Source organism: Aulonocara sp. 'chitande type north' Nkhata Bay, linkage group LG3, assembly GCF_057382095.1.
Source record: "Aulonocara sp. 'chitande type north' Nkhata Bay isolate Kocher_YH1m ecotype deep benthic linkage group LG3, A_spYH_male_GT1.1, whole genome shotgun sequence".
NCBI classification, from domain to species: Eukaryota; Metazoa; Chordata; class Actinopteri; order Cichliformes; family Cichlidae; genus Aulonocara; species Aulonocara sp. 'chitande type north' Nkhata Bay.
This window is the reverse complement of record NC_141346.1, coordinates 21,186,899-21,210,165: the sequence shown is the minus strand read 5'-3', so window position 1 is coordinate 21,210,165 and position 23,267 is coordinate 21,186,899. Positions and strand designations below refer to the sequence as shown.

The 23,267-nt window shown below is 39.1% G+C and overlaps 2 protein-coding genes across 3 annotated transcripts in view; one reads left to right on the top strand and one right to left on the bottom strand.

The window, feature by feature from the left end:
• The window catches only part of LOC147334509 (uncharacterized), a 34,578-nt gene extending 22,186 nt beyond the window's left edge, over window positions 1–12,392 (bottom strand). For both annotated transcript variants that reach the window (XM_086272917.1, XM_086272925.1), the window contains exons 1-12: window positions 12,052–12,392; window positions 11,369–11,469; window positions 9,756–9,825; window positions 9,544–9,674; window positions 9,370–9,458; window positions 9,187–9,286; window positions 8,843–8,886; window positions 7,605–7,682; window positions 4,937–5,133; window positions 899–963; window positions 644–750; window positions 450–552 (exon numbers count right to left, since the gene is read on the bottom strand). In XM_086272917.1, coding sequence (XP_086129043.1) covers window positions 450–552; window positions 644–750; window positions 899–963; window positions 4,937–5,133; window positions 7,605–7,682; window positions 8,843–8,886; window positions 9,187–9,286; window positions 9,370–9,458; window positions 9,544–9,674; window positions 9,756–9,825; window positions 11,369–11,469; window positions 12,052–12,304 — 1,338 coding nt within the window. In that variant the 5' untranslated portion in view covers window positions 12,305–12,392. The remainder of the gene's footprint in view (window positions 1–449; window positions 553–643; window positions 751–898; window positions 964–4,936; window positions 5,134–7,604; window positions 7,683–8,842; window positions 8,887–9,186; window positions 9,287–9,369; window positions 9,459–9,543; window positions 9,675–9,755; window positions 9,826–11,368; window positions 11,470–12,051) is intronic.
• Window positions 12,393–20,633: 8,241 nt separating this feature from the next.
• LOC147334508 (uncharacterized) lies at window positions 20,634–21,518 on the top strand. Its single transcript, XM_086285934.1, has one exon. The coding sequence runs from the start codon at window positions 20,634–20,636 to the stop codon at window positions 21,516–21,518; it is 885 nt and encodes a 294-aa protein (XP_086142060.1).
• Window positions 21,519–23,267: the final 1,749 nt, after the last annotated feature.

The following is a 23,267-nucleotide window of genomic DNA, read 5'->3' as shown; positions in this document are numbered from 1 at the left end:
TCTAAAACAGTGGTCCCCAACGCCCGCGCCCGGTCTGTGAGTCGTTTGGTACCAGGCCGCGAGAGTTCAGGCTCGGGTGTGAAATTTATGGTTTTCCGGGTTTTTATCAGTTTTTATTGTTATTTTTTATCGTTTCTATCGTTAACTCAGTTTCCCTGAGTCTTTTCCTGTATTTTATGAATTAATCTTCTTTTTTTGGTACCAGTACTGGTTTTATTTTGTTGTATTTATTGGCGACATCTTAAAGGCTGGGTCGTGAAAATATTGTAGAAGGTAAACTGGTCCGGGGCGCATAAAAGGTTTGGGACGGCTGATCTAAGATATTATCATTTCATTTTTTAAATATTTTTTAAAAAATGTGTCAAGTTAACATGAGAGTGATGGAGACTGACCTGCTGTTGGAGCCTCAAGTGGACATTAGAGGAACTGCAGCTTTTTTAGTCTGTTACCTTATAGCGAGCATTGGCACCGTATGTGTCTTCAGCTCCGAGGACCTGGATGTTAACCGAGCTGAAATCTTCCAGTCCCAACTGTTTAAACATCTTCTTTGTCCTAACCACACACACACACACACACACACACAGCAGTTAATGTTTAAATCCACACAGTTCAGAGTACACGGAGCTGTGATTCTTGTTCCCACCGTTTGATGATGCTCTCTGCCGTTCTTCTGGCCTTCTTCGCTGCTCTCGGCCCGGTGACCGGACACACGGCGGTCGCCCTGAACCCGTCCATGTAAGTCGCACAAACCTGTAAGGAGGATGGTGAAGGTGACAGGACCCAAACTCTAAATTACAGTAAAATATTATTTAAAAAGTTGACCTGTGTGGCACTCGATATTCCACATTATCGACATATTATATCAAAATAAGAATCAAATACAGTTTGTTTTTTTTACCTTGTAGTCATGTGACGGGGCGAAGCCCTGCGCCCCAGTTACTCTGACAGCTCCCCCCTCATCACCTGAAAACACAAACAAAAACAACTTCACAACATCAAAATGTCATGTGTTAATAAAACAATGTAATGTAATTACTTTAATGGTATTGGAATGGTTGATTGGAAAATTGGAAAAATTGAAGAATTATTTAATTTTTACATTTCTAAGAAAAACATACATTTACAAACATTTCTTAATTAAAAATTCTTTTTGTTTTGTTTTGTTTCTTGCTTTTATCATTTTAATTTATTGTATTTTTGTTTAAAATATTTATTGCATATTTTTTATTTTATTGCATTATATTGAAATTTTATCAATCTTTTAATTTCATGTCGTTTAATTTTAGTTTGTTTAATTTTTATTTATTTTTTATTAATCTCATTTAAAAATCTATAATTGTTTATAAAAAACTTTGTAGATTATTAAATTAAACGTAGTTTAATTTTAAATTTGTACATTCTTTCTATTCTAGTCTCTTACTATTATTTCCCATATTTTTAAAAAACATTTTAGAATTTCTCTCAGCATAGTCTTAAGATCACGGAGGAGAATTCAGGAGAAAAGCATTTACTCTAGGAGAGCTGGAGAGTGCCATAGGAGGCCCTTAACCCTTTCAGAGAACTGGTATCTGCTGCTTTCTGCTTTGAGGAACAGAGCAACAAAAGGACTTCCAGAAGGACACTGGTGTGAATGTCTCTGACCAAACAACCAGAAACAAACTTCATGAGTGTTGCCTGAGAACCTGACATCCTTTAGTTTGCCTGATACTCAGTGTCCAACAAGGTTGGCATTTGCCATAGAATACCAGAATTGTCAGGTCCATCAATGGCCTCCTGTGCTTTCCACAGAGAGCAGGTTCACCCTGAGCACATGTGACAGAAGAGAGAGGCTCTGGAGAAATCATGGAGGCCGCTATGCTGCCTGTAACATCATTCAGGATGACAGGTTTGGTGGTGGGTCATTGATGGCCTGCATGGAGACACACAGACACCTACAGGCTAGGCAACGGCACCCTGAGTGCCATTAGCTATCAGGCTTAAATCCCCGGACCCACTGTCAGACCCTACACTGGCACACTAGTGCACTGAGCCTTGGGTTCCTCCAGGTGCATGACAATGCCCAGTCTCATGTGGTGAGGGTGTGCAGGCAGTTCCTGAAGGACGAAGGAACTGCCTGCACAGGGGGGCCATCAAACTACTGAATACCATTTTGAGTTGTTGCAATGAAAAACAACTCTGGCAAAATGGGCTAAGCTGCCACATTATCTTACTTTGATTTCCAAGGTGCCCTTAAATTCAGCCCCCTGTAGTTTGATCATTTTCATCAAATTGTTGATGTGGCATCTCTTCTTTCCTGACACATTTCCCAGTATAGATGTTGTATAGACTCTCGGTGAGAGTTGATGTGTTTTCAAGGGTTTCCTTTAATGTTTTCCAGTTACTTCGTAGTTTTTTCATGCTTGACCTTTAAGCTGCTTTGTGTTTTAATAAATAGTTCATTGACCTTGCTGAACTTAAATATACAGACAGGAGGGAGACGCTTCTGCCTCTCATCCCCCATCTTTCAACGCCATCTTTCACCTCCTCATATCTCCCTCTGTACACTGAAAACATCATGCAGCACTTTGTTCACCCCTGTTTGAACCGGACTGCAGACTTACCACCGGTCCACTCTCCTGACTCCTTCATGTTAGAAAATAAACAGCCGATGAGGGCAGCGGGTCTTCGAGTGGTCAAACGGCTCTCGGGAGTTCAGCCGGAGCTCAATTAGACTGAAATATTTACATTTTTAGCAACAGTGAGAGCCAAAAGTTCATTTCCCCCTCTGAAGTGGGACACTGTACAGGAGCCGATCCACTTACTGCTACCACACATCTGAACCAAGTATGCATTACAGCAGACTTTTCTCTCAGTTCAGGAATCCCATTCATTGGATTTTACAGACATATATAGAATAATTACAGGGAAAAAGAAAGCAGTTTGATAAAATTGGAAACTATAAATTTGATTTCCAATAAATGAAGAAAAAAATATTGAATGAGTTCATATTTATAGATTTTAGTGCTCCCTTTACCATTTATTTGTTCCAGCGACTGTAAATAAAGTTTCCATGATGCAAATAGTAAGCACAACATTGCATCCAGCTAGTTAACCTTACTGACCTCATCTGACACTTGGCATGTCACCACTTCCTCCAAGTGATAAAACAGAAAAACAAAAAAAATAAAAAATAGACAACAACAGGTTTTCTGTACTTAAACTTTACTTTTAGCGAAATGTGCATTGACACGGAAAACTACAACCAGAGTAACCAGATGGAGTACTCACAACCTCAGCTCAAGCTCTCCTTGTTAATTCGTTTAAAAGCAAAAAGAGTTTCTTAATTAAGTTTCTTAATCATGGTCAAAATGTTATACACCTCTCATTAACTATGGTCTCCAGCTTGGCTGTGAGCACCTACATTTTTCTAGTCATTTTAAAGCGTCAGATATTGAAGAAATGGGGAAACAAGCAGTTTGTTGGCGATAGGTCAATATTTTTTCAAATAACATCCCTCACTTTTTGTATTTTGCTAGGGAAATGGGAAAAAGATGCAGCAATTTATCACGACGTGCAAATACACCTGGAATATGTGCACAATTATAACAAACTTGAAAGTCAATATTTAGAATGACTAGATTCGTCAGCACAACCTGAAATGTCTTAGACAAGCTTTCTTGTAAATTCCTTAATTATAAGATTGGAATAGTCTTCAGGCTTGTTGAAGACCATTCAGAGCTCTTTTTCTGTTGGCTGCCTTTTCTTCAGTTCTCTGTCAAGATGATCCCACACCACTTTAATAATGGTGATGTCCGGGCTCTCTGGAGGCCAACCTATGACTGATAGCGCTCTAATATGGGAAACTTAAGATACTAAAGGGCCAGACCCATCTCTCAGGCCTGTCTTTTTTTAAACTCATTATTTTTAGATACAGTTTATCTGTTTTGTCTTCCACTTCTCCAGCTTCCTCAGTGTTTAAGGACAAAATACACACCAAGCTGAGATGTGCCAAGATTAGACTAGGTAAAAAAAATAAAAAAGATTGAAAAATCATTTTTTCTTTTTCTTTATATAACCACATCTATAAGGACCAGGTTCAGTCTCAGCAAGTTGGATGGAGAACTACTGCTCACAAACACTGACGTAAAAGCATACAAGGAAAGAAAACTCTCACTGAATTGCTTTAATACTGAAGAAGATGTAAAAACATGGAAATTTCCAGGCAAATTCTGAACTGTATTTTTTTCCCCCTTAATCTCAGTTGGATTTATGGATGTTTATCTGTGCTGGTATCCACAGAATGTGTCTATGAGATCAGTTATGACTAGGAGAAAAAAGTAGTATGTCAAACAGTCCATGTTTTGGGTGTTTTTATGCATAAAAACAATAAAAATATAAGTTATTTGTTCACACCTAAACTTTCCCTGTCTCCTACATCCCAAAACTGAGTTATGTTGAGTTATGTTTTTGAAATATTCAAGATTTTCTTCAAACGTATACAGTGTACATGATTCTAGTTAGTTTTTCAAGCAGAGGAGTAGGAGTGTAAAAGAAATCCCCCAAATTTGGGCACATCAGTGTTTTCTCTCAAATAAAATCAAAATGGAAAAAATTTAATTACTCAAATCGGGCAAAGCGGAGGTTTTTATCAGAGAAGCAGAGTTCAGTGGGAGTTCAGGCAATGGTTCTGGAGTTCACCCGAAGGTTAGACACTGTAGCACAGCTCGAGATGGGTTCACTCTGGGTTGATTGATATTAAGGAGAATAATTTGCTAATGATGAGCTGACGAACAGTTTATTGGAGGTTCAGCGGAGGGTGTTGGGTTCAATCAAGGGTCGAGTCAAAGCTCCAGATGGGTTTGTTTGAGGAGTTCTTGAGGGTTATGAAAACAGTCAAAAGTTCAGCTGCCGGTCATGTCCTCAACAGTATGTGTGAGGTTGTGTTTGTGTGCAGTACCTGGTACCTCCTGGATCACCACCTGGCTGAAGTCGCAGATGACGTCTGGCAGCAGGTATCGTCGTGGGTCTCCGATCTCGTATACCAGTTGCTCGGCGACAGTGCCAAAGGAAACGAGGCCGCCGGTTTTGGGCGGTTTGGAGAGAACGAAGGAGCCGTCGCTGGAACATTCGACCACCGGGAAACCCATGTTGTCCCTGAGACCCAAATCAAAGGCCAGGCTTTGACTTTCTACTGAAATTGTTTCCGTTTTTAGATTTTCACTTTGTTGTTGCTCTGAATGACAACAGTATGGAAGGTCTTCAGTGTAGAAAAGACATTTTAGGAACTCCTTAAGGTTTCACGCCTCGTCTTGATGTGAAGGTTTTTAAGCATTTATAGTCCATAAGCCTGGAAGAACTTTAAAGACAACACATTTGTTTAATACTATAAAGCAACTGGTTTTTTTTTTAAGTTTAGATACTTTACAGTTTCTAAACAACAATAACTTAAGTTGTTAAGGCAAAGGTTGAAAGAAGGTTTGGCAACCTGCTTTAGTACTTACTAACAGCCTCTTTGGCAGACATCACGGCCTTAATGTTGTTGAATTTTCATGTGTTATTCATCCAGTATGTTCCTACCTCCTTGAGATTTTTGGGGTCTATCTCACTGTGCTTATTTGAGAGATCTGATTTCCGTGTCCTTGAACATTAGCAACCATGGAAATAAACCATGGAAAAACCTCCTGAGGTAGTCCGCTGTGGATTTGGAGGGTTTTCCAGCTTCTGATTTATGACACACTGATGTCTGCTTCAAGGATCTGCTGACCTTTAATTCAATGCATTCTTGCCTCTGATGGTGAAATATTTCTTTTGCCGCTGGCTGCGACACAAGCCCAAAGCATGATGGGTTTAAACGGTTGAAGAGGATTTTCTCTTCATGAAACTATGTGCACATCACTGCTAATTGTGGCTTAAAAGTTCTGTTTTACCTTCAATCAGTTTAATTCTATTTATATAGAATAACAGTTCCCACAGGAGCTTTATATGTTAGGGTAAAGACCCCACAATAATGCAGAGAAAAACCCAACAATCCAATGACCCCCTACGAGCAAACACTTGGAGACAGCAGGAAGGAAAAACTCCCTTCCATAGTGAGGATAATTTGACTTTAATGATTTATACAGACAGAACAGTTAAGAGTCATTTTACCCTTAAGCTCTTCCGCTGACATTGCACAAATTTAGTCTGTGATCAATGTTGGAGTCTAAAAGGAGCTCAAGGCTACTAACTGTTAAGATTAACAACCTGCAGCCCTGACAAGCTAATAAAAAATTAAGCTGCTTTTTTTTAACTGTAAGCTGAAAACAACAAACTAAACTTAATTTAAATGTCAGAAAACTATTTGATCTTTAACTTCATAGCTTTTGAATATCTACCCATTTCCAATTGTTCACATTAAGTGAGAGAGTGGACCAGTGACCAGTGAAGGTTCATTACAAACTGAGAAGCAGAAAGGCTTAACTCAGGGGTGTCAAACATAGGGCCCCGGGACCAGAATCGGCCCCGCAAAGACTCAGATCTGGTCCCACCACACGACTATAAAATATATGAAGGAGGGCATACTTTTTGGGGGGTTTAACTGTATTTTTAACCCTGGCTTTTTTTGTTGCAAATTTGCATTATAATATTTCTTTTTGTTTTTTCTGCAGTATATAAAATTGGTGAATCTCAAAAATAAAACTATAAAGACACTCAAATTAAATTTTCTGTTGTTGGAAACTTTTTTTGCAACTTTTTTGTATTTACACTTTTGAGGTATAAGCCTCTTAAATTTCTCTAACTAGCAATATAAGTTAAAAAAACAAAAACAATTTTCAATTTTATTGTGGTTTATTGTACTTTTTTGCAATTTATGTAGTTATTATGGACTTAATGCAGACATATTATTACAATTTGGGCTATAATGGTTGTATGATGTATAGCAACTTGAAATGCTGCCAAAAATGTCACTACAGCATGTAAAAATATGAAGATAAGCTCTGGCAGACTTGGTTCTATGGTAGGTCTTAAAGGGTTAACACACAGGGTTCACAGGGTATTGCTGATCATACTACATCAGTGCAGTCTATAAACAAAAGAAATATTCCTGCTTTTCACTGTCTACAATAGAAGCCCATGAATCAACAAAACCTTTATTTTTTATAACTGCAGACCATGTGAGCAGTGAACTACCAGAATTTTTGGTGTAATTTTACACCAAAATTGTAATTGGTGTAATTTGGTGTAATTTATAATGTAGAAAAACTGCTGAAATTCATATTAACATATTAAATGTGTAGTTAAATGTCTCTGACAGAGAGTGAAGTTTCACACGACCTAAGATCACTTAAGATCAAAGTGGGCTGTATATGTATATGTGTATCTCTACTTCCAAGCTGTTTAGGTAATATCATGCTGAAAGTTATCAAAGAGTTGTCAAAGTCTACGACTGAAACTGGATCTATTCTGAAACTGTTCTCAAAACTTTCATTCACAGTTTGTACTCAGTCTGAAAAGTAAAAACTTACCGTTTACTCATTTAAACCTTTTAAAGTGAAGAAAATAATTCAAACATTGACTCTCTGACCCCGTGAGCTGTATTCACAGATCTGGTTTGAAAAGTGTGTTGAAAACCATAAAATTCTTACCAATCGGGAACTTTATGCCAGTCTGTGAAGATGCCTCCTGTGCTCTGAGCGCCGCACTCGATCAGGTGACCCGCAAGACTGGAACACAGAAAACAACGACTATATACCAAAATGATCTGAAGTTCAGAGACGGTTTAAACAGTATTTTCATCGCAAGCAAATATCATAAAAAACAATTTCAAGAATCATTTCTTTATCTTCGAACGTTTGTTCAGAATAGAAACTTTAATCACCAAATTTAAATTTTATTCAGTTATATCGTGATTGTTTTTGTTGTCAACCTTATTTAGCTTTGTTCTAATTTGTGTTGTGTTTGTAACCTATATTATTAAATATTCAAATATTTCAGAGTTATTTTTGTTTTAATGCATTAAATTGTAATTGAATTTATTTATAGGTTTTTGAAACATTATTTTACATTTTTGTAGTTTTTTCAGTATTTTTTGGAACAAGTATAACTTTCTTCTTGCTTTTAAATATTTAAATATTTAAATATTTTACGGCCTTTTAAAACATCATTTATCTTTTTCACTTTTTAAAAAATTATTTGATTTTCATTTTTTAAAAATAGTTTGGACTTCCTCAAATGTTATTGTTATATTTTATATTAATTAATAATAATAAAATATAATTGTATTAACTGCATCATAAAAAAATTATAACATTATTTAAATTGTATTTATTTGCAAAAGCTTAATTGTAATTTATTCAGCTTCACTGTTTGTGGCTTTTAACAGTTTGGAGTCTTAATTTAAATTTTTGTTTTATTGCAACTTTTTGGTATTTTATTTGTTAACTTTAATCTTAATTCAAGGTTTTAACTACAGTTTTTGACTCACACCTAACATAGTGTCACAAATACCGCTGTCTGTGCGTGTGTGTCCATGCGTGTCTGTGTGTGTGTGCGTGTCTGTGTGTGTGCGTGTCTGTCTGTGTGTGTGCGTGTCTGTGTCTGTGCGTGTCTGTGTGTGTGTGTGTGCGTGTGTGTGTCTGTGTGTGTCCATGCGTGTCTGTGTGTGTGCGTGTCTGTGTGTGTGCGTGTCTGTGCGTGTGTGTCCATGCGTGTCTGTGTGTGTGTGTGTGTGTGTGTGCGTGTCTGTGTGTGTGCGTGTCTGTCTGTGTGTGTGCGTGTCTGTGTGTGTGCGTGTCTGTGTGTGTGTCTGTGTGTGTCCATGCGTGTCTGTGTGTGTGCGTGTCTGTGTGTGTGTGTGCGTGTCTGTGTGTGTGCGTGCGTGTACCTTCCGGCTGCCAGCAGGTCGTAGTCGTTTCTCTCCCATCCAAACTGCAGCAGATAAGAAACACACACAGACATCACGTCTCTGGCGGCGACTCAAGCAAACACACGAACAGATTGTTGGTAGAAGGTAAATAAATAAGTGTGTTTGAATCAAGTCTGCCTCAAGTGGCCACTAACAGAACTGCATCTGTTTGCACGCCTGCTCGTTCCTGACCCTCGCTGTGGCTCTCATGGTGTCCAAAAGGGAAAGAAAAAACAAAAATGTGCAGCAGGATGACAAAGTGTGATCCCTTCTTGGAGAAATGCTGGAAGAATTCCAATAAATGTTAGAAATGAAAAACCTACAGCGTGCATGAGCGGCCCCAGGGCCACGGCGCTGTCCACACAGCGTCCCGTCACCACGATGTCCGCTCCGAGATCAAGGCAGCGGCGGATAGGGACGGCCCTGGAAATGGAGACATGGCAGAGGCTTTCAGCAGCTGTTTGGGCTGCAGCTGAAATCTGTAACACGAAGCAGGGCGTCCGTACCCGAGGTAGGCATTCATGCTGTGCAGGGTTTTAGGCAGCTGCTGTCTGCCACTGCCGTCCGGCATCTTTACGTCAGGCAGGCTGCTCCTCTGAGAGAAGAGAAGAAGAAAGGAGAGGATTAAACGTCTAATCAATCACACTAAATAGGGAGTGATGATGTCAGAGGCGCATTACATGAGGCATGAGGTCATCACCGGTCACCACGGCGACCTTGAGTTCAAGGCCGGCCTTCTTGGTTACTTCCTGTATGGCTTCAGCGCAGGCCAGAGGGTTCACGCCACCCGCATTACTGACCACGCGGATACCTGATGAGAGAGGAGGTTGCCGTTGATCACGAGATCACCTGTTGCTATGGAAACACACTTCCCGCTGTGCTGTTTACTCACCTTTCCTGTGGATGTCATTGATGAAGGGAGCCAGAGCAACCTGGACAAAGTCTGGAGCGTAACCGAGGTTCTGCAAGAGCAAGAGTCAGATGTTAATGCAGAGGTGGGGAGAGAGGTGAAGCAGCGCTGCTCCCTGCTGGCACAGAGCTGCAACAGCAGGCAGAAAACCCTCCTACAAACCCCATTTCTCCTCTTAGAGCTGGGGTGTGCAACTCCAGGCTTCGAGGGCCGGTGTCCTGCAGGTTTTAGATATCACCCTGGGTCAACACACCTGAATTAATTGACTGGTTCATTACCAGGCCTCTGGAGACCGCTTGATGGATTACAGCTACTGTAGTGTACTGTGTTTGAATGTGTGTGTGAATGGGTGGATGACTGGATATGTAAAGCGCTTTGGGGTCCTTAGGGACTAGTAAGGCGCTATATAAATACAGACAATTTACCATTTATTTACCATTTAGTCAGAAGCCTTGCAGAATAAACTCCGCCTCACATCCCAAAGTCAAACAAACACTGTTTGACTTTTTAACTGAGAGTTAAAAACTGTCTAAATTCTTTCATCTTTAATAAAATGATCAGTGTTGCTGCTCTACCAAGTGTAACAATCAAGTTTAACATCCAGGCATCAATGAAAACAAAATGTATTAAACGTAAGGAAGTTAGAAGTTAAAAGGAAGTTAGCTCGCTAGTTTCCACCTAAGCATGACATATCATGTTCTGACCTAGAGATTTCTGAAAAACGTACAGCTCTGCTATCACTTCCAACATTAAATAAGACAGAAAACTAAACAGCAGTGACGTTTGTAGGGTTACTGAAGTTGAACTGGCTGGTAAATAATGATGTCCTACGTGATCACTAGCGACACAGCTATGTTAGCATAATATAAACAGTGAGGCTGGAGGATGAATGCTAACTTTTTTCCACTCAATAAAAGCCAACGTGAGGGTTCCCGATGGTTAGTGAGAAATGCAATCGCATGGCAGGATGCTGTAAACGGACCAAACTTCAGTCCGGAGAACAACTGAGATAATCCATCCACAATACAGCAGTATCTTTATTTAGATACACAGAAAATGACGGAAAGTCATTAATATACTGCAACAACATGAGAATAGAGCAGCTGCCAGAGAATTCAACATTAATGAATCACTGGTACAGAAGCAAGAAGAATGAGCTGAGTAAAGTTTGACTTTTCTGACTGTTTTTGTTTCCCTTAATGTGCCTTATGTATGAAAACAGACCCGCTCATCGACAGTGCATCTTATAATCCAGTGCGCCTTATGGTCCGAAAAATACGGTAAGTTGATCATTTTACAATAAATCTGCAAACCACACACGTTTTGTTTGGACTCCATAGACAACTTACCGATTGTGAGTCAGTGGCTATTTTCAATGTGAACTTTTACAAAAATTAAATGTAGAATTTTTAAGCTACAAAAAACTAAATAAAAAATCTTCCCTGAAGTTTTTAACACAAGCAGCTGCATGAATATTTTAGCACTGTGTGTATATGTTTGTAAAGATGTTCATTTAAATTCTTCTGTTATTTGTTTTTATATTTCTGCATCTCTGCAGGTGGTAAAAACTTGGTTATGGAAATGCAGGAACTCACTGGCATTTTGGTTTTGGCAGCGGTGAGCAGAGACATGGTGATCTCACTGAGGTAGTCAAACACCAGAAAGTCCAGCTTCCCGCTGTGGATCAGCTGAGGCACTGAAAGCACAGGAGAAGCGGCTCAGCAGCAAAGCACGAATACTTCGATGACAGAATGAGTGAAACAGCTCACTCTGAGGCTCCTCTTAAACCCTCCGAAACCAGCTGACGTTTCTGTTTTTTAATACAAACGTCACAGATTCAATTTCCTGCAGTGGTGATTTTTTAAATACACAGCAGTTTAAGGTAGGAATGTCTTTATTTAGGTAAAAGAAACCCCCCAAATCATCTCCCTGCCCCTTAATATGCACCTGTGCTGCTCCTACGTCAAGTAACGATTTAAAACAGCACCGGGAAGGATGACAACAATACCCCGTCAGCCTTTTACGACTGGTAATAAAAAGTATAAAGTATAGTATAAACGTGCATACTCTGTGCAGCAATTTGGTGAGGGAAAATGTTAAATGTGCTTAATTATTACATTTTACTTACTTACTTGACAACAAACGAAAGGCATCCATCACCATCTACGTAAAACCAAAAACTGCAACAATAATAACAATAAAAGCAATAACGTTTTACCCTTTTTTTTAGCTACATCTACACGGCGTTATCGTGATGGATGGTGACGTGATGGCCTACCTGAGGTGGCCGTGTCCCCCCAGAACCCGGAGGCACAGCCGATCCGGACCGGCTCCCTGCGGCTGTAGCCCGCGTAGCCCCGGGTTCTGGGTCTGTTTCGGTGCTCCGGGCTGGATGACAGCGCAGCTGAGGAGCGCAGGCGCAAGAAGTTTCCACTAACACTGAAACTGACGCTCCCTTTTGCGCCTCTGCCACAAGAGAGCCGCCTGAAGGGCGCAGGCGCGGCTCGGAGTAACTGCGGAAAGTTGAACATCGTGAAAAAAAATTATTTATGGAGCTAAAGTGCGAGAAAACTGAGAAATCCACCCAGACAAGTTCAAGGTGCACCGGTACAACTATGAAAACAGTCCGACGGGAAACGCGTCACAGTTTTTCCGCTCATTCCGGATGATTTCCTGTTTATTTTGGATGCAAGAAAAGAAACAGCTTTACTGTGGTTCGGAAAGGAAAACACAACTCTTTGTAATTTTTTATTATATTTAATTAATTAAACAAATGTAACAAGTAAGTAAATAAAAGAAAACTTAAATTTACAATAGTACATATATATATATAGTACATATATATATATATATATATATATATATATATATATATATATATATATATATATATATATATATATATGTATATGTATGTATATATATATATATATATGTCTACAGCAGTATTTTTATTTAGATACACAGAAAATGACGGAAAATATTCAAACTTTGAAACTGTGTCAATATAAAATAATATTTTGAATCTATTACAAAATGTCCAATATTTCATTAATGATACGTGCAAGTGTCATTAATGAAACTTTCTATGACACACAATCTTTTTATTATTATTTATTACATTCGGGTAGTGTATGTTTATGCCAAGTAAATCCAACTCAAGTTTTTAAAAAAAGTTATTTAGCAATGCTTGATGCAATTTGAGTACATTTCACTCAAATAAGAAATACAAGTTTTATTTAGGTTTCTATAGCAGCATCTGCCCTTCTGTTAATATTACTCAGGGTGATGTGACTTTGACACCCGATGCAACGTTGTTTAGAGAACATGTCATGTAACATCAGTCTAAATTGGAAATTTTAATGCATGACAGTTTTCCTGCTCTGTGCAGAAACAGCAGAGGAAGAACCAGACGGCTGGGTACACTCAGCCGAACTGCTGACTCCACTGCCACACAGTGCTCTTTAGTATCAACCGTCCGGTAGTGCATTTTGTATCAGAAAAAAATCAGGATCCCAGCAAATCTCAACACCAGCACTCCTGTTATGGCCACAATCATGTGGAAAGCTCTTTGCCTTGATTGGTCAACCCGCCCCTTGTTCCCGCCCACCTCCCCTGGCCCCGGAGGAATCAGAGTGTGAAGTACAGACAGGCAGCAGAAAGAAATAAGTAATATGCAGATGCCCATGTTGGAGAAAAATGGTATTGCAGGAAAATTTGGCCAGTACAAGTGTTCTACCCCCATCCACCCAAGCCCACCACCCAAACACACACAGTGATGATGTTTCTAATCTTGATCCCATGAGATTCTCGCAGATGCCTGTATGTGATGGGGTGAACATTAGCCAGATAGCACTCCAAACAGGTCAGGAGATGAAACATAACCTGTACAGGTAATGTAATGCTGGAGAAATACTGCCCTAACACAAACAGTGTGTTATTACCATTATATTTGTACACATTATTGAGGACTCTAACAAAGACTCCAAAAATCTCTAAAATCATCAAGTTGTAGGTGAAGAAGTCAATTCAATTCAATTCAATTCAGTTTTCTTTATTGTCCCACAAGGGGAAATTAGTTTAGCAGCAGGAGGATAAGAACAACAGAACAATACTATAAAAGAGACCTGGAGTCTTTTAGTCCTCCTCGGAGGTACTCTAAAATGGCGGCCGGAAGGCAACAACTCAAACTCACTGTGAAGTGGATGGTTCACACAATTAATAATAGAATGAGCCTTTCTAAGCACGTTTCTATTGTAAATGGCCAAAAGTCCATCTTGCCAGCGCCCTGAAAAATGCTAGTGGTTTTTACCAGAAGTCCCAACTGATTCTTATTCTTCACCGTCAGGTTACCAAACCAGGCAGTGATACAAAAAGACATCACAGATTCGATAAAACTTCTATAAAACAAAGACAACATCTCAGATAAGACATTAAAAGATCTCATTTTTCTTAAAAAGAACAGTCTTTGTTGAACTTTTTTAGTAGTGGCATCAGCATGAGATTCAAAACACAGTTTATGGTCAAGTACCACACCTAGATATTTATAACTCTCAACGATCCCAATATCGGCAGTTTTAATGATAGTGGGTGATGAGCTATAAGAGGACTTCCTAAAATCAATAATCATGTCTTTAGTTTTTGACACATTAAGTGAGAGGAAGGACTCATCACACCAATTCACAAAATCATCTACAACCTGTCCATGGCCTGACTCATCCCCCACTAGAAGACTGACGATCACTGTGTCGTCAGCAAACTTCAGGATGTGTCTGTTTGTGAAATTGCTGCGACACTCATTTGTGTACAGAATGAACAGAAGGGGAGAGAGGCAACAACCCTGGGGTGATCCAGTAGAGGAGGAGAGCACATCAGAAAAGACATTATTCACCCTCACACATTGTGACCTATTAGTCAGAAAGTCTGTCACCCAGCCGACCAGACTAGTGTCAAGCTTGAAATGATTGTAAAGCCTGTCAGCAAGTAAGAGGGGTTGAATTGTATTAAATGCAGATGAAAAGTCAGCAAATAATAATCTTTTTTTTTTTTTTTTTTTTTAAGTGACATCAGAAACAGCAGCATGTGACATCACGTGATGGCGGAGCTTCAGTTCATCCTTTGTCATCTTTTTTTTTTTTTTTTTTTAATAGGACAGGGGGAAAGAATGAAAGAAAGAGGTGGAGAGAAAGAAAGAAAACCAAAGGGGAGAAGAAGCAAATAATAATCTTGCATGGGTGTGGGGGGCCTCAAGATGCTTATACAAGAGATGCAGGAGTCTGAGTCTGAGTGGCTCATTGTCATCCCTGCAGGTGTAGAGCGCTGACGGCGCCAATGCTAGAAACCCATGTAGAGGATGAGGATGTAGAGCAGTAAGAGGAGGAGGATGCTGCCGACGGTGTAAATTGTATGCATTACTATGCTGGATGCTGAGTGTTGGCATGCAAAGTCAGAAGAAATGGAGGTGTTGATGGAGGTGTACGAAAAAAGAGGTGGAGTAAAACTGAGGGAGGACGAGGAGTCGATGGATATGACCTATAGAAGACAAGTAGTAATATACCTATACCTATTTTTGCCCCCCCACACCCCGAGGGCATTTTCCCCACGTGCACGTGCGCGAGAACGGACTTTTTGCATGTGCGTGTGTGTCCAGAGGTCATATGAGTTCACATGTGTTTAATAGAGTATTATTTAATGAAACCATTATGTGTTTTAATTAAACTCTTTTTAAAGGATTGTATAGGTCTCAGAGTTCTGTTATTTAGACATAGATGATTTAATTTAACTACTTTAGGGGTATTTTAACTAGTTAGGAGCCTTTTGCATTTTCTTCAGTGCTATTTAGGATCAAATAACAGGTATCCCTTTAGAAATAAACAGTGATACTTCTAAAAACCGTGTATTCCCACACAGCATTTAATTTAGCTAGTTTAGGAAGATTTCACTTTTCTGATAGTTTCACAGGCTAGTAGTTTTTTTAAATAGAGCACCACAAACAACATGTATTTCTTTTAGAAATAAGCTGTGATACTTCTAAAAAACACATATTCCCACACTCTGTAACAGTTAGGCTCCCAACAGTCTGCAAAAGAAGTCATGAAGCAAACAAAAGAGGCTCCTTATCAAGAGCATCCCAGCCCAAAGGTGTTTTCTCACAAACAGTTAATGGCTTTAATGCAAGTAGTCTTATCATGTCAGAGGCCAGCAGAAACCATGACCAACAGAGTCTCCAAAGACTTTCCACCTTTCTTCCTTACATCACACTCTTTTATCTCTACATCTCAGAGGTCAACTGAAAGTAGCCCCACCTATATAAAAACACCCCATCAGACACACAGTATTTTCCTCAGCACTTCACAACTGCCGCAAGGTATATCGTTTTAACTTTTTATTTTTTCACTTGAATGTGCGTTGGAGTCGACTTTGCTACCCGCACAGAGCGTTTCTGACAGTCGGGCGCTGCTTATACAATAGAGAAAAGCAACAATACAGAGTGTTTCTCTGCTCCAAGAAATCCGAGGGCCTTTCACAAGGTAAGCATGTCTGTTATACCCAGGGCATAAATGTCTGTATGTCAGTGCTAATTATTCAAAACCTGTTTAAAACGTGACACATATTTTGTCCGAAAACATTTCCTCTAAATTTGCAAAGTTACTGATTTAAAAAATATATATTTTCGAATTTTTAGTTGCATGTCAAACATATGATAGACTCTTGAGCATATTTATATAGCTAAATTCACAATGGTATAACCGTGCTAAATAAAAGAGGCCCAAGCACCAAGGCACTCTAATGCAAACCTCTAAACTGTATGTTGATAAGTACATGAAGCGTACCTCTACCTCTACAGCTGAAAACAGTTTGTATCAGCACTCTGAGGGTCTGCTGAATTGTTTTTAATACGGCACTTTTTGACGAACAGCAGATGATGAAATCCTCTTTATTGTAGAAACTGTCCCTAAGCTATTGTTGCTCATACTTACTGAGGTCCCTAGTGAGAATGGAATGCTACTGAACTGGGACACAGTATGGTGGTGGAATAAGAGTTTCCACAAATATTTTTGATGCATTCTGTAGAGGAATAAAAGTCTGGGGACAAATGAGTGACTTGTCCATAACTCTGGCCAAGGTCACTGATGTATTTGTTAATGTAAAAAATATCAGTGCATTATATTGATGCTCATGACTATGTCACTCCAATTTTTACACTTTGCAAAATGCATTCACTAGGGCATTGGACATTTTATTATGTTGGTTGTAGCCATACGGTGGTCTCCACTCTTTAAATGAAATGCAGATTTGAATAATTATTTATTACTATTGTGGCTGTGATGGCCATGTTGCCATTTGCGATATCAGGATAAACGTAAAACTCCAAAACAATCCACAAATAGAGTTTAGCTAAGTCGAGAGAATCTGACTGTATTATATATACATGGAAACTAAAGGAAAGCAAACAAAAAACCTGTGACATCCTTGTTTTTGATTTATTTCAATAAGCCCGAAAGATATATATTAAATATATATATTTTTAACCATTCTTCCAGAAGAGTGTTTTTGAGTCAGGCCATTTGGACTATTGCCTTGCGTGCAGTCTCCGCCCAAATCCCTAAGGCGTTCTAACAGGTTGAGGTCAGGACTGTGCCAGTGAAGTTTGTCCACACCAAACTTGCTCATCCATGTCTTTATGGACCGTGCTTTGTGTTTTGTGCACTCATCCACAGTCATGGTGGAACAAGAAGGGGCCAAACTGTTCCCACAAAGATTTGGGCATGTTTTTGTATGCTTAAGTATTAAGAGTTCCCTTCACTGGAGCTAAGGGATGAGCCCAACTCCTGAAAACCCCAAGACTTCTCTATTGGATTGCCAGATAGAAAAGCATAATTTGTCACTCCAGAGAACACACCTCTGGCCATCTACTAGACACCACTTGATCCCGCAGTTTGCATTGCTCTTGATGATGTAATCTTGGATGCACCTGGAACCACTAAATGATAAGATGGCACGTACCACATTTGAATTAGAGCTCATGGTTTTGTGACATGCAAAGAACCCCCAGCTTTAATTAATTGTCACACACACACACACACACACATTTTTCAACATATATTTGGACAGGACACCGGTATATGAGAGTTTGAAGAAACAGGAAACGGACACATCCTCATTTATTAAGAAGAAATAAGAAGACTACAGATAAGGTTTGACTGTTTTAAGGTATTCATAGTGTCTAATATTAATTCTAATATTCTATTTAACCTTTTGTAAAACAGTTACCAAATTTCTGGTGACCCGTGTAGAGCTATGGGTAGCTTTAGATTGGGTCCGGAGTTATTTGGGTGACAGGAAGCAGTTTGTGAAATTAAATGGTGGTTGCTCCTTATGTATGGACATTGCTTGTGGTGTACCCCAAGGGTCAGTATTAGGTCCAAAATTCTTCAACTTGTACATTAACGACATCTGTAAAGTGTCCAAAGTATTAAAAATGGTTCTCTTTGTTGACAATACAAACATTTTTTGCTCTGGTGATGATCTGCAGAATTTATTGGAGGATATGACTGAATAAATCTAAACTTATGTTATTCGGAAATAGTAGTTTAAATACAAATGCTAAGATTCAAATAAATGGTGCCGATATTGAAAGAGTCAGTGAAAATAAATTTCTGGGGGTAATAATAGATGACAAACTTAACTGGAGAGCTCACGTAAGATGTATTCATTCCAAAGTATCACAGAGCATTGCAGTCCTAAACAAGGCAAAACAGGTATTCGACAGAACATCACTTCATATACTACATACTATCATATACTATACTGTTCACTGGTTTCACCATACTTAAGCTATTGTCACGGCTGGCGGGTTGAGCCGTGTGGTGTGGAGGAAAAGGAGGACCCAAAATGCAGACAGCTGACTGATGATATGAGTGAGAGTTTATTTACAGGTGACAGTGGCAGGAACAGACAACGAATCATGAGACATACTAACGGAAATCTAAACTAAAACTAAAGAGCAACTAGAAATCCTCAGGACACGGGGTGAAAGGCAGAGAGACGCAGACTGACGGAGGATACCAAAAACGCAGAGATACACGGATGAATGCAGATGAACGCAGACGAGCCGACAACGAACACAGACCGACACCCACTAAATATACACACACAAGGTAATCAGGTAATCACACACAGGAGGGAAGAACAGCTGATCTGAATACACATGAGGACCAGAGGAGACAAGCTAAACACAATGACAACAGACACAGACTTTCAGAACAAAATAGGAAATCTAGGACCCAAACCGGACACAAGGGGGGAGGACACAGAATAACTAGAACAGAGGAAAATAATCACAAAACACAAAACACTGGGTCAACGACCCAGGACCATGACAGCTATTGCGCAGAGGTCTGGGGCAATAACTATAAAACCACATTACATTCACTTTTTACTCTTCAGAAAAAAAAGCACTTCGAATCATCCACAATGCAGGTTATAGGGAACATACAAACTCACTATTTTTGCAGTCTGAAATATTGAAAATTGACGATCTAGTGAAATTCCAAACAGCACAAATTCTATTCAAAGCAAAAAACAAAGAACTGCCAGGTAATATTCAGAGTATGTTTTTTTTGAAAGAAGGATGTTATAACTTAAGGGGTTTTTGTAACTTGAAAACAGGGAAGGTGCGTACTACAAGAAAAGGCTTTTGTGTTTCTGTGAAACTGTGGAACAGTCTGAATATGGAATTAAAGCAATGTCCAAACATAAAACTGTTCAAAAAGAGTTATAAAAATATGATCTTCTCAAACTATAAAGAAAAGGAAAATATTGAAATTAAGTGAATGTCTCTATTTAAAAAAAATCTATAAAAAATTCATGATGTGATATTATAGTATATAGTATATCAGATATCTGTTCACTATTTTTATTACAAATTATATCAGTAAGGAAGCTGACTAAATATTAACTAATAATTTATGGCAAAGGGGTGGGATTAAATAAGTGTTTCCTTCTCACCTCTCCCTTTCAACATGTAAATTAATAAGAACGGTAGCCATATTGAAATGTATTGGTTTTTTTGTATAGTATTTTGTTTTCTCTCTTTTCTTTTCTAAATGTATCTGTATATTGTTTACATGCTTGAAATAAATTACCAATCAATCAATCAATCAATCAAATACCTAAATACCTGGAATTCGCAGCAATGGACAGTGCACAAGAGAGTACAGACAGGGTGGAGTAGTTGGAGACAAGTGTCCAGGGTGATTGGTGTTGTGACAAAAGGATGTTAGCAATAGTGAAATGGAAGATTTACAATATCATAGTGGGATCTCCTATGATGCATGTTGTGGAGATGGTGGAACTAAGAAAAAGACATGAAGCTGAGCTGGAGGTGAGATTTTTGTTGGGAGTGACAAGGATGGATAAGATTAGAAAAGAATATATCAGAGGGACAGTTAAGGTTAGAGGTAAAGTTAGAGAGGCAAGGCTAAGACGGTCTGGACATTTGCAGATGAGGAGTAATGGATAATGTCGAATGTGGAGCTGTCAGGCAGGAGGAAGAGGGAAAGACTAAAGAAAAGATTCATGGATGTAATGCAGGGCACACAGAAGGTTGGGAAAACAGAGGAGGATACTGGTGATAGGATGAAATGGAGGCAGATTATCCACTGTGGCGACCATTAAGGGGAGGAGCTAATAGACTTAAAAGAAATCTATTAAGAGTTTTTCTTGCAGAAGCACAAATATATTTTGTGAGACTCTGTTAAAAACTTCATCACTGCAACCGTATCGAATAACTTACAGCATGTTTTAGTTTTCACACAACATGACATTATTTACTATTTTTGCTGTCTTCCATAGGTCATGTTCATCAACACTTCCTCCTCTCTCTCATCCTTAAATTCCTCCGTTAACTCGTTTGCGTCAACATGCCATAATTCAACAGTCTTTACCATCTACACCTCCATGACCATCCTCCTCTTCCTTCCACTCTACATCTTCATCCTCTACATGGGCTTCCAACAGTGGTGTCAGAAATCTGCACATGCAGGGGCAACAATGACCAACTCCAACTTCTTCACCTACAACATGATGTGGGTGGAGAGTTTTGGAGCTTTTGGATCAGTCTTCTACACCCTGGGTGTTTATACCAATAAGATAACAATGATTTATGTTGGAATGTATATGTTTACCATCCTTCTTCCTGTAGAGACTTTGTTTCATGTCCTGACCTGTCTGGAGCGCTACCTGGCTGTTGTTCACCCCATCACCTATATGCATCTACGAGAATCACATGGTGTCAGGATTAGAAACATCTGTGCTGTTTGTGCGTGGCTGCAGTGTGTTGTATGGTTGGGGATAAATTTAATGCTTGGGTCTCAATATTTAAATATGCTACTTGTGTCCTACTTGGGTGTCTGCATGGTTGTTGTTGTTTTTTGTTGCCTATCTGTTCTTCATGTTCTGAGTCGCCCAAGACCAGGGGATGTGGGCAAACACAAGGAACAGTTTGACCAACCAAAGCTCAAGGCTTTCCGCATGATCATGGTGATAACAGGAGTGCTCCTGCTGAGATTTGCTGGGCTGATTTTTGTGTTTGTATTGCAATATTTTTCATTGAAAGAATTGTGCGTTTTGACTGAATTAGCAGTTTGGTTGAGTGTACCCAGCCGCCTCGTTCTTCCTCTGCTTTTTCTGCACAAAGTAGGAAAACTGGCATGTTGTAGGAAAAAAAAAAGAATAAAATAAAAAAAATCACGATATAAGAGGCACCTGTGAAGTAACTGAAGTTTCTATGGCTCATTGATGTTTTAGTGTTTTAAATGTACTGTATCTCCTCAGAGATAGTTTATGTTGCTAATTATCATTTTGGTACATGGAACCAACATAACTATCAGTAATACCAGCTGGATTAGTTTAGTTTAGAAAGTTTTAGTCTGCTTCTTGTTGTGTACTATGATATTACATTACGATACTAACTTCAGAAAGATGACATAAAGAGTTGAGCATTTTTTTTGACATGCATAGGAGCCAAAACCATTCAAGAATATTCCACTTCTTTGCCTTTAATAAACTCCTGGGTTGCTTTGGCTTCATCTTTTGGATCATTGTGTCACAGCGGGGTGTGCCAGTATTTTGCAAAGGACTCAAGAGCAGATACTGTAGGAGACAGAACTTAACTTAAACCAAAAGCGAGCCTTTATTTGGGCTGATGAAAAAAAACAGCATTAACATTAAGGTAAAATCAGAAACCACTGCTAAACTGAGAATAGGCTATGAGAACCATGAAACTCTGACAAAACTATGAAAGCTATGACGAGACTATGGTTTGGCATAACAGACGACCTCACAATGAGTGAGCAAAAACACACAGACTAAATACACACAAGGGGTAATCAGGGGAAGTGGAAACACATGAGGAAACAGCTGACACAAATGAACCTAATGACGTCACAGGGAAAGTGAACCTAAATACAATGACAAAGATGCACCAAACTCTTTCAAAATAAAGCAGGAAACACTAAGAACATACAATATTCTAAGAATAAAACTAAAATACGCAAAACACTGGGTCGCAGACCCAGTACCGTGATGCATTGTCCATCTGTTTTATGAAACACCGCCCAGTCAGTGTGACTACATTGTCTCTGAACACATCAGAATTAATTTGGCTCATTTTGTCCAATGTCACATCATCATTAAACACTAGTGTCCCAACACCAATGACAGCCCTGTATGCCTAAGCAATGACGCTGCCTCCGCCGTGTTTTACAACTGATGTAAAGGTATGCTTTGGATCATGAGCTGTTCCACACCTTCTCCATACCTTTTTTTTTTTGCCATTGATCTTGGTCTCATTTGTCCAAAGAATGTTTTTCCAGAACTGTGCTGGGTCTTATTTAAATAATCTAGACTTTCTATTCTTGAGGCCAGTGGCGGTCCTAGCCTGCCCCCCCCCACACACACGCATACACACACATAAAACATATTAAGGATTGTACATTAACATAAAACTGTTGTCGAAATTCACCAGAGAAGCACACACACACATGAAGAGAGGGAGAGTATGCATTGTATGCAAACGGCTACCAAACAGCCATCATAATTCGTCATACATTGAGAACAGGACAAATCAACAACTGACAATCACTAATTAATATTAAAATCTGTAACATAATGTATTGTTTGGAGTTTAGTCTGTTACTGTTACTGTTTTTACCATTTCTTCTTGGAGCAACTGTAATCCATATTATTTTCTTAGGGTTTAATAAAGTATTCTGATTCTGGTTGTTTCAGGATGACCTGCCATTATAAAGTGACACATCTGCTTACCTGCATCTTTTGCTCGTTTCTCCTCCTCTTCTTTTCTATTTTTTTCTAAACTGAGCACCTGATGGCTTTGAACTTTTCTTGTCCATCTTCCATTGGTTTTAATTTTGCACTCCAGTATGAACACAAATCCACCAACCCGAGAATCACCACAGCATAACCTAATAG